The sequence below is a fragment of the Oryzias latipes genome, chromosome 4 (genome assembly GCF_002234675.1).
Source record: "Oryzias latipes chromosome 4, ASM223467v1".
Classification (NCBI taxonomy): Eukaryota; Metazoa; Chordata; class Actinopteri; order Beloniformes; family Adrianichthyidae; genus Oryzias; species Oryzias latipes.
The window spans coordinates 1888502-1905550 of record NC_019862.2 but is presented as its reverse complement, the minus strand read 5'-3'; the positions used below and the strand labels follow the sequence as shown (position 1 = coordinate 1905550).

At 41.4% G+C, this 17049-nt stretch overlaps 1 protein-coding gene across 1 annotated transcript; it reads right to left on the bottom strand.

Annotated features, from left to right (window-relative positions):
- Positions 1 to 13354: 13354 nt before the first annotated feature.
- Positions 13355 to 16101, bottom strand: LOC111947331. The gene is made up of 6 exons (XM_023953929.1): positions 15579 to 16101; positions 15149 to 15312; positions 14735 to 14900; positions 14390 to 14589; positions 14034 to 14244; positions 13355 to 13798 (listed from the first exon to the last, which is right to left on the bottom strand). The coding sequence occupies exons 1-6, from the start codon at positions 15793 to 15795 to the stop codon at positions 13689 to 13691; spliced, it is 1068 nt and encodes a 355-aa protein (XP_023809697.1). The 5' UTR covers positions 15796 to 16101; the 3' UTR covers positions 13355 to 13688.
- Positions 16102 to 17049: the final 948 nt, after the last annotated feature.

Below are 17049 nucleotides of genomic sequence, written 5' to 3'. Positions count from 1 at the left end.
ATTCCTTTCCTTCACACCAAACCTGCCCATCACCTTCTCATCACCTCTGTTGCCCTCACCAACATGTCCATTAAAGTCTGCTCCAATAACAACTCTCTCTCCTCTGGGGATACTCTCGATGACCTCATCCAACTCACTCCAGAATCTCTCTTTCACTTCTAACTCACAGCCAACCTGTGGCGCATACCCACTGACTACATTCACCATCACCCCTTCAATTTCTAACTTTAGGCTCATCATCCTGTCTGAGACTCTTTTCACCTCTAGAACACTGTTTACAAACTCCCCCTTCAGAATCACTCCTACCCCATTTCTCTTCCTATCAACACCATGATAGAACAGTTTGTATCCTCCTCCAATACTACGTGCCTTGCTGCCCTTCCACCTTGTCTCCTGCACACACAGTACATCTACCTTCCTTCTCTCCATCATGTCTGCCAGCTCTCTGCCTTTCCCTGTCATTGTGCCAACGTTAAGAGTCCCTATTCTCAAACCTATGTTCCTGCCTTTTCCCTTCTCTCTCTGGCCACGGACCCTTCTGCCTCCCCTCTTTCTTCGACCAACAGTAGTCAAATTTCCACCGACACCCTGTAGGTTAACAGCATCGGTGGCGGTCGTTGTTAACCCGGGCCTCGACCGATCCGGTATGTCTAAAGTGTTGTGGATGATTCGCATGGTTATTTTGGCAATTTTTACGCCGGATGCCCTTCCTGACGCAGCCCTCTCTATTTATCCGGGCTTGGGACCGGCACAGAAGTAACTGGCTTGCAACCCCTGTGGCTAGATTCAGGACACCACTAATTTATGGGCCGAAAACAGGGGGGTCCCCCCTACACAATACTATGTATGGCACCCACCAGCTACCATAAGGATAAAGGGAGGAGGCAGCCACCTTCAGCCAGGTCGAACCTCCAAGATACTAAAATGAGCACAAAACAGTTTAAAAATGGATAAAAGCACGGGTGTCAAGGTTGATTAAAACATTAAAAACAATGACTAAAAACACTTTAAGCAAAACAGCAGTGGCAACTCTGCTGGAAAAAGAAAAATAAGTTAGTTCTCCCTGGGAAAAAACACATGTTTTACAAACCCTTATGTTACCTCTCATGCCCCAGGGTCAGAACTCATGCCACCACTTGTTAATATAAATAGAATTTAAAATGTTGAAACTCAAATGCTTAAAAACTGTAGTAAAAGGTAGGGATGGCCCGTTTGACACTGCGCTTCGGCGCGCGTTTCACCTTCATGAAACGGAGAGTTTCGGCACAATGTTTCGGGGCGTGTGTCAACCAGTGCAGATCACGTGTTTGATGACGTATGACGCGCCAAATGCTTCGTTTTGTCGAACCACGCTTCAGATGTCACTTGTGTTTTGAACAGTTGGGCGCGCTATTCTCTAGAAATGCGAAATTAATCCTGAACGTTTCCAAACCAGTTCTATTGTTTCGCTTGTATTGGAATCAGCGTCAGTTCACTGCACTTTACCATGGCTCCAGGTAAAAAACGTTCTGTGGCTCAGGATCATTTCAATTCGGTTCTTCCTAATTAAACAATACAGTAAGAACGTTGTATATTGAAAAACCACTGCAATGAATCTACACTGGCATGTCATTACTTTCTCAATAATAATAGCTCAGTGGAATAATTAGTGGTACTTAGACCTAGAAGTCCTTGGCTCAAGCCCAGCCTCTAACATTTGTTTTTGCGTTTATTTTTTTCTTCATGTGATGTGTATTTTGCTGTGTCAAGCACTTCTCACAGAAAACGTCACATGTTGTGTTGTTTTATACGTTTTTTTTAATCATCATTAACAACATTGTTCTGTTTTGCGTTTTTTCATCATCATTTCCACATTTCCACAGGGAGCTTTGATATGTCGATATATATCCAGTCCGCCACCAGATGCCGCTGTTCTGTGTGGTTTCGAAGCCCTGAATGGGTGGTTCATTTTTCCGGAACAATTACATGAACCCCAATGAGGCATCATGGGGCTTCTATTCCCATCCCTGGTAAAAGGACTCAAATGATTAAAAGCCTTAGTAAAAAGGTCCACATGTCAAGCTCACCCACCAAGGCCAAACCAGGAAACCAGCATCTAGATGGAACTCCCACAGCTGCTATTTATCAGCCTTGTGAGCCAATCACAGCTCAACAGACAGGTGCTGGCCATCAATGTTAACCTATGGAACACCATGAGGGACAAACTACCACCCACAGTCCTGTCTGTCACATCTAGTAACACCATGTAAAGACTTACACAAAGTAAAATCTCCAGAAGCTCGGTCTTTCTTCAACACAGACTCATCGTGGAAGCAAGCTGAGGTAAAGTTCATGACAACACCTGGAAGAAAAACATCCTTTTTCTAAGTGTCTTGCTTGGGGGCACAATACAAATAGGACCAGGATTCTAACTGTAAAGTGCCTTTTCTGACAAAACCTTAGCTTTGTGAATCGCTTCGAGGCCACCTCAAACAGAGACACTGATGGTTTTGATTTCCTAATTGCTTCTCTTTGGGGTTGTCTTAATTTTGGTTTTACCACAAGAAAGATAGCACAAAGACAGGAGTTGGTTGTGCCATAATACTAAATTTGCCAAAAAATAATTTCTGGGTGTCTCTCACTGATCTCAAGAGAATGCCTGGAGCATTGATCCAAATTGAGCTTAAAGGTGAAACTCCATCCAGAAAGGGCCTATTATAGGGTTGCTGCTGTATGACAGGCCTTCTTTGGGAAGTTTTATCATACCTTCAGTGTTCTGTTTTTGACTTTAGTGATCAGTTATTAGAAGAATGCCTGGAGCATTGATCCTGTCGGGTACCAGGGCCAGGGCGGTTAGGTTGCCTTCACTTCCGGGTTGGGGCTTTTATTTTGTTAAGTTCCTGTTCTGTGTTCCATTGTGCTTTTGTTATTTTGACTTCATTCATCACCAGCACCTGTCTACTGACCTGTTTTCAATCGCTGTTGTGTATATAAACCTTGTGTGCCTCTTCACTTGTCTGCGGAACGTTCTTTGTTATTGTCACTTTGTGTACGAGTCTCAGAGCCTTCTTCTGGATTAAAGTCATTGTTTTTTTGAGCTTCTGCTGTCCTGCATCTTGTGTCCGCGTATTCATCCCTGACAAATCCAAATTGAGCTTATAGTTCATTTCTAAGCAGCTAATCCAATGGAAACACAGGGAAATGTCTGTGCTATTTGCCCAACTTGAGGAGTTGTCACAGCACTTCCAGTCAGCTCACTACATGGCGGCGAACAGTGTTGCAGCGGCTCGGTGCTTCTATAGTCAGTGCTTAGTCAGTGCTTTGTTTTGCTTTGTTTTTGCGGTTTTTACGGTTTCTTCGCGTATTTTTGTTTGTGTTACTTTTGTCTGTTCCGTGTACATCATGGGAGTTAGCAACATCTACAGCCGCCTAGATCTACTTAAAATAGGAGTCTGTTGCGACCGGAATATCGCAGCCGAGTTTGTCAGCTCGCAAAAGATTCCGGTGGACATAGCGAGGGACCCCGGCTCCCCATACGGAAAAGAACTATATAAAACTTATAAGAAATTAACATGACCTGCATTATGTTTCACATATATGTCCATCTTCTAAGACGTATAAGTCTTTTATATGATAAACTCCTGAAAGTGGCCTATTTCTGGTTCTTTTCATACATGATGTTGCGCCTAAACAGCGTTGAGGGCCGCCGTGAGCTAAGCTGCGGCTTCTTTGTCCGACGCGCGTTCCAATGAAAAGTCCCAAACGTCTGCCTGGCTGCGAAGTATTTATTTTATTCTGCAGGTTTCCAATCCATACAGTCCAAACGATTGATAAATTAAATATTCCAGCAGTGACAGGCTTCCAAAACCACTCAAGTGACGCGGTCAAGTAACGCGGTCAACAAATTATGTGAACACCGCGGCTCACCCCACTTCCTCATCCATTCACATCCCTCACCGCGAGTAAGTGAGCACCTTTCAAACTTCGTGCCACGCACGCCCCCAGTGACACACCCACAACCTGGCTGATGACGCAGCGCTTCACCTGTGCCACCTTCAGTTGGCTCATACATTCCGGCCCCTAATTATTACACATAATAATTACCTACTCAATGTGTAGGAGACAAAACTATGAAGGCATTAAAACACCAACCCACCATGTGAGCTTTACCCAACCCAAGTGATCATTCAAACCATTCCAACAGTAAGAGTCAATTTTAACTAGAAAGTCTTCTTCAGATCTTCATGGCTCCTCAGCTTCCTGTAGAAGGCACACTTTGGTAATAGGTCTATTCAGACAACTAGTCTTTGTCTTAATGCGAACTTGTCGCACAAGTCCTCTCCTGTCAGGAACAGTCTCCACAACTCGACCAGTCAGCCATGAATTGCGAGGTGCAGAATCATCCAAGATGATGAGGATATCCCCAGGAACAAGATTTCTCCGGATGCTCTGCCATTTTTGCCGTTCTTGAAGCTGAGGTAGGTACTCCTTCAACCAGCGTTTCCAAAAAAGATCTGCCATGTACTGGACTTGTCTCCATCGTCGACGAGCGTAAACTTCCTCCTGAGAAAACACTCCTGGTGGCAATAGGGGTTTAGATTTTAGGAGAAGTAGATGGTTTGGAGTCAAGGCTTCTAAGTCGTTAACATCAGTGGAGGTTTTGGTTATGGGGCGACTGTTAATGATGGCTTCGGCTTCGCATAAGAAGGTATGAAGACCTTCCTCATCCAAACTCTGGGTCTTTAAGACAGAGTTCATAACCTTCCGCACTGATTTGATCAGACGCTCCCATACTCCACCATGATGTGATCCAGTGGGGGGATTAAAAATCCACTTGATTCCCTTCTGAAGTAGGGTGTTGCTGATTTGTGAATGATTCCATCTTCTTACTCCTTCCTTTAACTCACGTTCAGCCCCAACGAAATTGGTTCCGTTATCTGAATGCAGCTCCAACACTTGCCCACGCCTGGCATTAAACCTTCGGAAGCCATTGATGAAGGAATCCGTTTCCAATGATGACAATACTTCCAGATGTACAGCTCTTATTGCAAGACAAGTGAAGATGACTCCATATCGTTTCACCATGCTCCTTCCTCGCTTGACCTCGAAGGGGCCAAAACAATCAACTCCAACACGAGTAAAGGGAGGTTCATCTGGACATACCCTCTCAGGGGGAAGATCTGCCATCCTCTGACAGCCTGGTGCAGCATGGAGTCTGCGGCAAGTAATACACTTGGATAAAATCTTCCTGATGGCGGTGCTAGCTCCTGGCATCCAGAACCTTTGGCGTAGTTCGGCAAGCATGTGATTGCGTCCACCATGTCCTGTCTGATGATGCACATATTGTAAAATAAGCCCAGAAATGTGAAGGTCTTTGGCCAAAATAGCTGGATGCTTTGCTTCAGCTGGCATAGCTGCTCTACTAAGTCTGCCTCCGACTCTTAAGACGCCATCCTCTCCCAGAGTAGGATTAAGATTGTAGAGGTGACTAGTCTTCTTTATGTGCCCTCCTTTCTGTAAACTTGTGATCTCTTGTGAATATCTTTTCCATTGGCAATAAAGAATTATAGCAGTTTCTGCCTCTGTAAACTCTTCCAGCGTTAAAGTGTGGATGCCATGCTTTGAACAACTTTGTCAAATAAAAAAGCCCTTTAAACGCTGATTCTATTGATACCAATAGTTCGCGTCGAAAAAAATCCGAAGCATATGAATAATAGACATCTTTCGAAGGAATCAGAGATTTGGATCTGCCGCTAGAGCGCAGGCTGGAAGTGAACCCGATATGACCTGTGACGTCATGAAAGGCGTTGATTTTCGCAGTTCCGCTTCGGACAGCATGTAAACAAAACCGGTAGTCTTCGTTTCTCTCGTCTTTAAATCTGTTAATCATCAACATGCCAAGTCGTTGTGTGGCAGCTGGATGTAGCAATACATCTACTGAAAGTGTATCTGTGTATAAAATTCCCAAACAAGAAACGCTGCTGAAAAGGGGAAAGTTCAAGAAGGTGGACGGCGAAGGATTTTTCCCTCCAGATCTGCAGGAGAGAAGTCTGCGTTTTCGAAGGGACAAAAACCGGGACACAAACGAAGAATTTTGAACGGAGAGTTGGGAGGAGGATCTTGGCTTCTGAGTCGAGGAAAGGCGGGTGAGCTGGAAGCGAGCGAGCCGTTTTCTGGGTCGGAGAGGACGGCGCTGGAGTCGGGAGCGGAGGCTGCTAAGCTAGTGTGCATCACGATGGATCACATTGAGGCGAAGTAGTCGTGTTTTCTGTTGTCCTTGGATCCAACTGGAGTATTTCAACGCACTCAATGTTTTGCAAGAGAAGCAACAGGCCTGCAACGTTTTTTTTCTTTTGCTTTTGAGGTGCCGGTACCGTGAGTAAACTGAACTGTGTGTGTGTGAGCGCGCGCGCGCGCACGAGAAAAGGTTTCAAACGGGTTCAAACGGGTAAAACTGTTAATGTTCCACAGTTGTTAATGGTATACAGTGACTTTGTTAACTAAAGAGTAGTACCATCTGGGAAACTTTTATTTTGTGACATTTATTTTGTAAATTGGGTTGAAAACCAGTGTTTACCTTTGTTTAGATTAGGCCAAAAGGGGACATTTTGAGTATATTTTAGGGTAAGTGGAGTAATTTAATTTTATACATTTTTTAGACTTACTGGAGTCTAGCCGAATCTTCATGCTGGCTATCGTCATGATCGGCATGATCACTAGACCTACTACTTTCTGCTATATCCTCCTCACTTTCGCAAAAGGGTTCGAATCGATACGGTTGCAAAAGTGACTCATCATCATGATAATCTCCGCAACTTTCCTCTTCATCTTTCTGTTCATCTGATGATAAATCGCTAATAGAGACGGTAGCATCACTCTGTGCTTCGCTATCGGTGCTAGCCATGTTGTCTGCCTTGTCTTCCTTTCGTTACGTCACAAACAGGGCGGCGCGAATTCGGCGGAATGCGTGAAGCCGGCGGCCGTCCTCGTTGTTTATATTGCGTTTTTCGCTATTTATTCTTTTTCGAAAAATATTAAAAACAATCGCAACATGAAATAGAAACTATTTACTATATTTTGGCTTATTAAAATAGGCCATGTCACCCACACTTTAAAGAACCAAATGCATTCTGGCCACTATTGATTGAACTTACTTCCTTCTTTTGTTCTTCACTTCTCACCCCATCAAAGCTGGAACTTGTTGGATTGGCTTTCATTTGTTTTCTTTCTTGAACAAACATTTGCAACAGGCGCTTGAACCTGAGTAGCCAACCAACCATTCTTTTCAGTTTGACCCAAGAAGAAAAGTAATTAATGAAGCTCATAACTGGATCAACCTTCTCACTGGCGTCTACAGCATTCACAAATGCAAAGGTCTTAACCTCTGGATCATCTGAAGAGATTCTATGGAGTTCATCTGGATTTAGTGGCCAGTTTCTTTCAGATTCCTGCAGAAAGTTTGGTCCTGACACCCATGTGTTACTCTTCAAGAGAGATTCAACAGTGGCTCCTCTTGATGCAATGTCTGCCGGGTTCCTATGGGTATCAACATATCTCCATTGAGATGATTTGGTCAAGGTAAGTATTTCTGTGACTCTATTCACCACAAAAGTCTTGAATCTTGACGTTTCATTTTTGATATACTTCAATACAGAAGTACTATCAGTCCATAATACAGACTCTTGCAGTTCCATTCTCAACTCATTTCTCCATAATTTATCCATTCGACTTGCAACCACTGCTGCTGTCAGTTCCATGCGAGGTACTGTAACGGGCTTAAGTGGAGCAACACGTGCTTTCCCCATTATGAATGCACAGTGCACTTGCCCTTTACAGTCATGCTGCAACAAATAGGTCACTGTTCCAAAACCTTCTTCACTTGCATCACTGAAGTGGTGAAGCTGAGCGCTCAAAGTATTGTCAAAATTTGGAGGTTTAAGGCACCGGGTGACTTCAAAACTTTGAAGTTGATGAAGTCCATCCAACCATTTTTTCCACTCCTGCACGATATCCTGTGGCAAAGGATCGTCCCAACCAACTCGTCTTCTGCTCATGATCTGAAGGAGTTGCTTTGCGGTCAGCACAAATGGCGCAAGAAAACCCAGGGGATCATAGATAGAGCTTACGACCGATAAAACTCCTCTTCTTGTCAGAGGTTTGTCTTTCAACATGATGTTGAATCTGAACAGATCTGACTCAACACTCCACAGCACACCCAATGCACGCTCTACTGGTAAATTGTCTCTGTTCAGGTCTATGTTCTTCACCTCTTTGGATCTTTCATGCTGTGGTATAGCATTTATGACATTACGGCGATTGCTTATCCACTTCAGAAGCTGAAAGCCTCCCTTTTTGCACAGTGCACGTAAACCATGATATAACATAACAGCTTCCTCTTCACAACTCACAGACACCAAACAGTCATCCACGTAAAAGTTATGAAGCACAGTGGTGGTCACATTTGAGGTGAACAAATGCTGATTATCTTCTGTACATTTCCTCAGCGCAAAACTGGAACAGTTTGGAGAAGATGTTGCGCCAAATAGGTGTACAACCATTCTGTACTCCACCAGCTCTTGTGTATGGTCTCCATTTGTCCACCAGAGAAATCTCAACAGATCAGAATCAGAATGGGGTACTCTAACTTGATGAAACATAGCTTCTATGTCTGCCATAAGGACAACAGGCTCCTTTCTGAATCGAGTGATGACACCCACCAATGAATTTGTGAGATTAGGGCCCTGTAAAAGCTGAGCATTCAGAGAAACTCCTCGGAACGTAGCACCACAGTCAAACACCACTCTAATCTTCTTCTTCTGAGGGTGGTAAACTCCATGATGTGGTAAATACCAAACCTTTCCATCACCACGATTAAGCTCTTCAACAGGAACTCTCTCTGCGTAGCCTTTAGAGATTATGTCATTCATGTAACCTGTGTAGTCAGAATGGTATTGTTGGTCTTTAGTAAATCTCCTTTGTAACATCAAAACACGCTGTTCTGCTACCGCCCTATTGTTTGGCATCTTCACATCAATCTGTCTCAGAGGTAGTCCAATGACATAGTGGTTGTCTTTCAGCTTGATGGATTTTGAAACCATCTCCATGAAACGATGATCTTCCCTTGACCATCCAAGCTCCTCATCTTGAGAACATTCAGGGAAATCCATTTTCATCTGCTGTTGCCACAGATCATCAAGTCTAGACACAGATATTCTGTTCACAGTGACACTTAACTGTTTATTTCTTCTTTCTCCACCAACTACAACTCTTAGAGGTCCATTTACTGTCCAGCCAAGGATTGTTTTAACTGCATATGGACCACCATCTTCGCTTCGTATGACATGCCATGGTTCTAGTGCTTTAGGGACATTTGCACCAATAAGCAAATCAATTCCCGAATTGATTTCTGTGATTCTTAAGTCTGCCAGATGTGGCCATTTCAGCAGATCGTCTTGATGGGGAATATTATCACGATGTACAGGCATACAACTCTGTGTGTACAATTCGGGTAATTCACAAAACATATCTTCATCCAATCCAGCTATCTCCAAGTCTGAAACGATGCAACTCCCAACCATCTTCTCCTGACCCATTGTTCTTAAGAGGATGTTGGTTCTTCTCCCACTTAGCTTTAGTTTCCTCATGAGTTCATCAGTGCAAAACGATGCAGAGCTACCAGGGTCTAAGAAGGCGTATGTTATTATCATTTGTTGGCTCTTTTTGGATTTAACTCGAACTGGTACAATCGGTAGAGTACAATCATGTTCACCGGCCCCAGTTAAACCACTAGATTGGACAGAAAGTGAAGCCATCGCACATGCACTGTCAGCGTTCTCCTTCCTCTGAATTGGACCAGTTTCCTTTTCTTTAGGAAAGATGTGCAGCATTGTGGGATGCTTCAAACCACACACTTTACATTCCAGCCTTCTCCTGCAGTCTTTACTCATGTGCCCAATGCACAGACAACCAAAACACAGACCCTTTTCTTTTAAAAAGGTCATTTTCTCCACATGTGTTCTCTTTTCCAATAGAGGGCACAAATCCAAATAATGTCCTGATCCACAGAAAAGACAGCTTTTAGCAACAGGTAAATTTTTCTCTCTCTCCATTCTAGGTTCTACCTTCCTTTTTGTAGCACCAACTGTGGTAGCAAAACTGCTTCCTTTGAACTTTGAACATGGCTGTGGCTTGGAAGCTCTAACAACCTTCCTTGGAGTAGATAAGTCTTGAATATCACCAAACAGTGGGTCACTTTCAATCTTCACCTGCTTCTCAATAAACTGAACAATATCAAGAAGGTTGACTCTTCTGTGAAACCTTTCCTGTATGTCACAAACAACGTGTCTCCATTTATCCTTCAACTTATATGGTAATTTCCTGATAATAGCTTGCATATTGCCAGGAACATCCAACTCGTGCATGAATTCAGTGTCTTCCATAACATTACAGCATTCTCGGAGTAGAAAACTGTATGCTTGTAAAGCTTTTACATCTTCAGATTTTATAGCAGGCCATGAAAAAACTTTATCCATATATGCAGAAATTATCTTGATTGAGCAGCCAAAATGTTCTTGTAGTAGTAACTTTGCTTTAACATATCCAGAATCACTGGGCATTTGGATACAACTTCTTACTAGCTCTCGAGGTTGACCTCTAGTGTACTGTTCTAAAAAATACAAACAATCCTTTGCACTGTTTGTTTTAGCTTCAATGCTGTCTTCAAATGCGCTAATGAAAGACTTGTAATGAAGAGGATCACCATCAAATACTGGAATTTCTCTTTTTGGGAGTGAAAATACAGACTGTTGATGAACCAACAAAGACGTGATTTCATTTTGTCTTTCCAATACTGATATTAATTGGTTACTTTCACCAGCTGATGATGGGTTCGTTTCATGTGCTGTTTGAGGGTGAGACTGATTCATAGTATAAGCTTCATTTTGTTGAGTCACTGAGTTCATCTGATCTACGCCTGTAATTTGAGTCTGAGTATCCACTCGATTTACTTTAGTATTGACGACTGGCTGTGAATGAGGCTGACACACTGTAACACTATTGTGAGATTGTTGTCCAATAACTGTAGGCTCAAATGATTCAGAATAAGGATTTAAGGTTTGCGTTTTCTTTTGTTCTCTTTCAAAATAAGAGTTCATTCCATCAGATCCGTTACGTGAAGCAGCTGTTGCTTGAGAACAAGCTGAGCTCTGCTGGTACACCTTTACTTTAGCCACTGATGCTGCAGTGTGTCAGTTCTTCTTTCCTTTTCCTGAGCTGTTCCTCTTGCTCTTCTAAAGCATGCTTTTGTTTTAACATTTTCTGTCTTGCCATTAATGCAGCAATGTCTGCTTCAGCTTTAATGCGTGCTGAAGATGTTGAGGATAGAGATGATCTACTCCTACTTGAGTGGCTTTTGTTTGATCTTCTGCTACCAATGTTGGAAACACTGTCATTTGGCTTCACATCATCAATTGCATCATTGCTGTTCTTTGACCCATGAGAAATGTATGACTCTGCTGCTTTTTTGACTGAAGATTCAACAAATAACTCAGACTGTTGTGGATGAGAGGTTTCTTCTGTGGTGGAAGCCTTTAGGTCACATGACTGATCATACACATTTGAAAGCCAACTTCCAACTTCAGCTATAAATGCAGAATTAAATCTATAAATGCTTGAAAACCAGTTATTTTGCAGTTCTTGTTCCTCTAATGGAAGTAGTGGAATGACAGATTCATGAAGCTGATTAACATCTTCCATTAATGTATTTAAGTTATCAGAGTGAGACTGAACAATCTTAACATTTTCTTGAGTTTGCATAAATTCCTTGAGGTTTCTGATTACAGTTTTAATTTCATTAATCTTTCTTTGACGGTCTTTCTGTAGCTTTTCAATCTTGTTTTCCAAAGCTTTAACAGTAAGCTTTGGTTGTCTTTTTTCATCTTTATCTTTAACATCAGAGTGTGATATAGATTCGCTTGGCTCCATTTTGTTATTTAAACGTGAAGATGAGTTGTCATCACTGTCCGTCTTCAGGCGCATGCATCTGTTGTGTGTGCTTCCATACCTCAGGTCCAACGGTTTTATGAATGAACGCCGTACCAAACCATCGATGAATGAACGTAGTGGGCTGCGGCGCTCCAATCACGTCGCACATCCAGTGGTTTCCAGTTCCAAAAGCGATCGAATGATCTCCAAAACTCCAGGGTGATAATTCCACCAATCAAAGTCTCTGAGAGTCACAATTTGTCGACTTTATTGTTGCGCCTAAACAGCGTTGAGGGCCGCCGTGAGCTAAGCTGCGGCTTCTTTGTCCGACGCGCGTTCCAATGAAAAGTCCCAAACGTCTGCCTGGCTGCGAAGTATTTATTTTATTCTGCAGGTTTCCAATCCATACAATCCAAACGATTGATAAATTAAATATTCCAGCAGTGACAGGCTTCCAAAACCACTCAAGTGACGCGGTCAAGTAACGCGGTCAACAAATTATGTGAACACCGCGGCTCACCCCACTTCCTCATCCATTCACATCCCTCACCGCGAGTAAGTGAGCACCTTTCAAACTTCGTGCCACGCACGCCCCCAGTGACACACCCACAACCTGGCTGATGACGCAGCGCTTCACCTGTGCCACCTTCAGTTGGCTCATACACATGACATTAACCAGAAATATGTATGTATCATATAAAAATAGTCTATTTGAAATATAAGAAATATGAAAGGCAACTATGTTTTCTATATATGTGTCATATAATAGTCATAGTATTTTCTTACATGTTCTTTTCCCAAAAATATACTTTTCATATATGAAAATAAAACATTAAATGTAAGTTATCTGCAAGTAAAATGTATATCCCTGATGGGGAAATTATACTTTTGTTATATGTTGTTTTTACTTTTATTATATGTCATCTAATTAAAATGACAAACTTAGTATAAAAACATATATACATATGTATCATTACATACAAGTCTTTTGTATGTTAATGGTATATAACATCATAGTAAAATATATTTTCCTTACAATTTTTCTACAAGAATGTTAAACTATAAAAACTGTTGTAGCATTTTATAAAACAACATACTTTTTATGTATGTATGAGTATAATGTCAAGTGTTAATTGTTAAACTTATATAAAGCACATATTGAAGTGGCATGACTTCATTTGAAATTACGGTATATGGACACTGAAATTGCCTTACAAATTGCAACTACAAACAGGCACATCACTTAAAACTAATTTCAGCTATTACAATTCCCTTCCCTTCACATAAATACAGTTCTTCAATGTCTATAACACTAAAAACTAAATTTAAATAAGGAACAATCATGTAACGTTTAGGGTTGGTAGAGGACACAAATGCAGGACAGGAAGCAGCAGGAGTTCGAAAAAACAAAATCTATTTATTTAACAAAGGACGCTGTACCACAGGGAATCCAAAAACCAAAAGAGTAACATAAACTGAGAACAGACTTATCTAAGCTTGACAATAGAACCAAAACCACTTGAAGGGGGGAACAAACAGTACAGATCAGCACAAGAGGAAGGGAGTGACAAGACATATATACTAACGGGGCTGACGAGACATAGGTGCCAATGATCAGGAAAGATTGGGACGAGGGAAGTCAAACTAAACTAAACAAACAAGGAAGGGCCTTAAAAATAAAACAGGAAACAACCTTTAGAACCAACCCGAAGTCTAACCATGACAACTTATGGCACGGCAACATTTTTACTTTTCGCCCGGAGTTCTGTAATCTTGCAATTTATTGTGGTTCCGATGCTGGCGATCTGTGTCCCTGGCCACCTCTCAAGAGTTGCACCTGCATATAAACACACACACAAACACATATGCACACACAGATGAGAACTTAGTGTACTTTGTAATGTCACAGAGACCAATAAAAATAGGAAGAATCATTACATAATGTTGATGTCAAATAGTGCCAGATTCTCTTGGTACCAGTTGTACAACCAATGGTGGTAGACTGTCATTATGGTAAATGAGGACTAAAATGTTGCACACACACACAAATAAATAAAAAGCTGAAAACATACTGTAAATGGCATCCAATTTATGCTTGTCCAATGGTAGACGAGCGTCTCCTCCACCTCGTTTGCCCCCGCGAAGATTGCTCACCAGCAGTATCTCTGGTGGGAAGACTGCTGTGACCAGATGTCTCACAAATCCAGTGGCTGAATGTGAATTTAAAGCGTACGTCCACGCCAGTTTCTCCACCAGGACTCCAGTTCCAGGGTAGATCTCCACCTGTTTAAACAAGGAGACAAGTGCATTTAGGGTTAAAAAAGTGTACATATTTTCAGTTCTAAATAGTTTAGACAGCAAATTACACTAACCATACTCATTCAAAAATGTATGTACCACATTAATTTATAATTTAAAAAACAATGACCTTAGAAGACTGCGAGTCCTTCTGGGATGGAGTCACAGTGTCAGACACAGAACTGGATTCTGTAGCTCCAGGGGGGGATGGTGGTGAGGAACTAAAACTCTGGGGGGGCATCGGTGGTGTATTAAGCTCCAGCCTGGATCGCTTGGTAGGTATAACCGACTTAATTACATGTTTCATGGTTTTCATGAGTTCTGGTATATCTGCACACAGCAGAAACAAAAATATAAACACAAAAATTATTTTACATCAGTGGCAAGTAAAAAACAATACAGCACAGTAATGGCAGGATAAAACGCTTTAGAAAAAGATTTGACAAATAATTTAGTAAATAATATGAACAAATACCTTGAACAACCATCTCCTTCAAGTTAGCGTTCTCCTCTTTCAGCTCCTTGATCTCCTGCATTAATTCAGATACTGTCTTTTCTGGATTTCTTGAACTTGTTTGTGGATGACAGTACATCTCAAGAAAGTCTTCAGCAGGGTCTTTTCTTTTCTGTACCTTTGACTTCTGGGTGTCCAGAGAGAGAAAAATCAAATCATTAATACAGAAAAAGAAAAAAACAACTGATGTTTCAGTTTAGTAGCTCAACTGCAAAAACAACAGGTTCAGTAACAAGAACTACAAATGATGGTATATATTTTAAAGCTAAACATTGCAGTCTATAACTGCAAATCAGAACTAAAAATCACTTCCACAATTTGATGTAACATTCATTGAGAAATATTACAAAAGAGCTCCATATAACTTGATATCACCTTGACTTGTAATGACTCAGTAAGAATCTGACTGTCAGTGTCGGTCGAGTTATCTGACTCATCTTGATATTTTTGAGGCAGGACCGATTTCCTCTTGGTCAGTTCTAGAGGTTCATCAGTCTTCAGCAGCAAGTTAATTTTACGGGTTGCCTCAAAACGAGTTGCTTGAGAACAAAAAATGAAAGAAAAGAAAAAACAAAGAAATTTAAATTCATTCAAATTAATGACAGTTATTTATATAAATATCTATATATAGCTATAGATATTTATATCTATATATATGGGAAAGACTAGGCATACACACACACTAAAACTGATGAATCTTGCCTTATTTATGTTTGGACACGATCTGTTCTATTAATTAGGTAGTAGGTAGTGGTTATTATACAGCAGACAGTGTTTACTTCAGACCATTTCAACAGTAACTTACCGCTGACAAACAGCACAGTGCCTCTGTAGTGAGGCCATCCTCCTCGCGGTTTCTTCCCGTGGCGCCATTCCACAATAGCTGAATACGCAACAATGGGATTGCCATGCTGGTCCATTTTGGAGTCGTCATATGCCCGGATGGTCTCAGTCTTGACTTCACTTAACTTCCCAGCATCCTTTCCTTCACTCCACCTCACCACAGCAAACTTCCGTTCCATGAGTTCTGACGAAATCAAAATAAAATTGCTTAGGTTAGCAATAAACAGCCAACAGACCAAGACATAAAAAATATGTTAAAATTCCCAAGTGGTGTTTTTTTAATCGCAAAAATGTATATGTTCTATGGTTCAATGTATGGACATGATGAAGCCTAGTTAAATTTCAGATCGTTTCATTATCGTTTCTGTCTCATAATTAAAAAATAAAAGTCAATACCATAATTATTTTTTCAAAATGAAGTGGCGTTTCTTGACTCAAAATTCAAAAGAAATCCCACAAACGGCTTTTGGGGGATGCGAAGCGATCACCGCTGGGAACGTTCAGCCTTCCACCGCGGGATGCGAAGTGATTTCGCGGGGCCAGCGTGGTGATTGCTGCGCAGATTTTTGACTTTTATTTTTAATTATGAGACAGAAACGCTTCCATCGTTTCAGGCTGTATACAATGAAAAATCAATTTCGTATACTGAGAAGTCTCCCTTTGATATCACAATTATTGCCAGTTTAAAATTTACTTTTCTACATGATGATTCAGCTAACAATTATGCTAATCTTAAGCGCTACTCCACCACGCAAAGGTGGAGGCCGAATTAAGCTAAAGCCATAAAACATTTACATCGACTTATCTATCTGTATAAACACACATATCTATAAAACGTTAAATAAACAACTGTACTTACCACTAGCGCCAGATTCACCCGCGTGTTTCATCCATGTCGGCGATTTCTCTCAGTTGCCGCTTTTTTTATATTCAAAAGACGCAGACGGCTCAGTTAAACAAAGATCTCGCGTTGACAACTGTTGCTAGGAAGGCTGACGCATACACCGCGCTTTCTCCCCTCTGATTGGCTGATCCTAAAAATTTCAGTCCAATATTGACCCATCATCGCTCTTATTAAATTAAACATCGTGCTCGATGATTTTCTAGGCGAAAATAGCGGTTCAGAACATGGATGGATTATAGACAGACAGCCATGTCGAAGCGGAAACTCGTTACACCTGACGTAACAGAAAGAGACTGGTTGAGGAAAAACATTCCTGGGCGTACTTTAACGAGATGGAAAAAAAGGTACGTATGTCTCCTAACGCAGATCGAAAGTAAGCATAATCTTACAGTAACTAGTGATTAGTAAGTCGTTACTCTCCATCGTTTTGTCAGGAGAATCGAAAAAAGTTTAAAAGACAGTGGAGAGCACGCAACACAACATGTAAGTGTAAAATATTTCTGTCTCATGATCAGGAAAAAATAGTTTA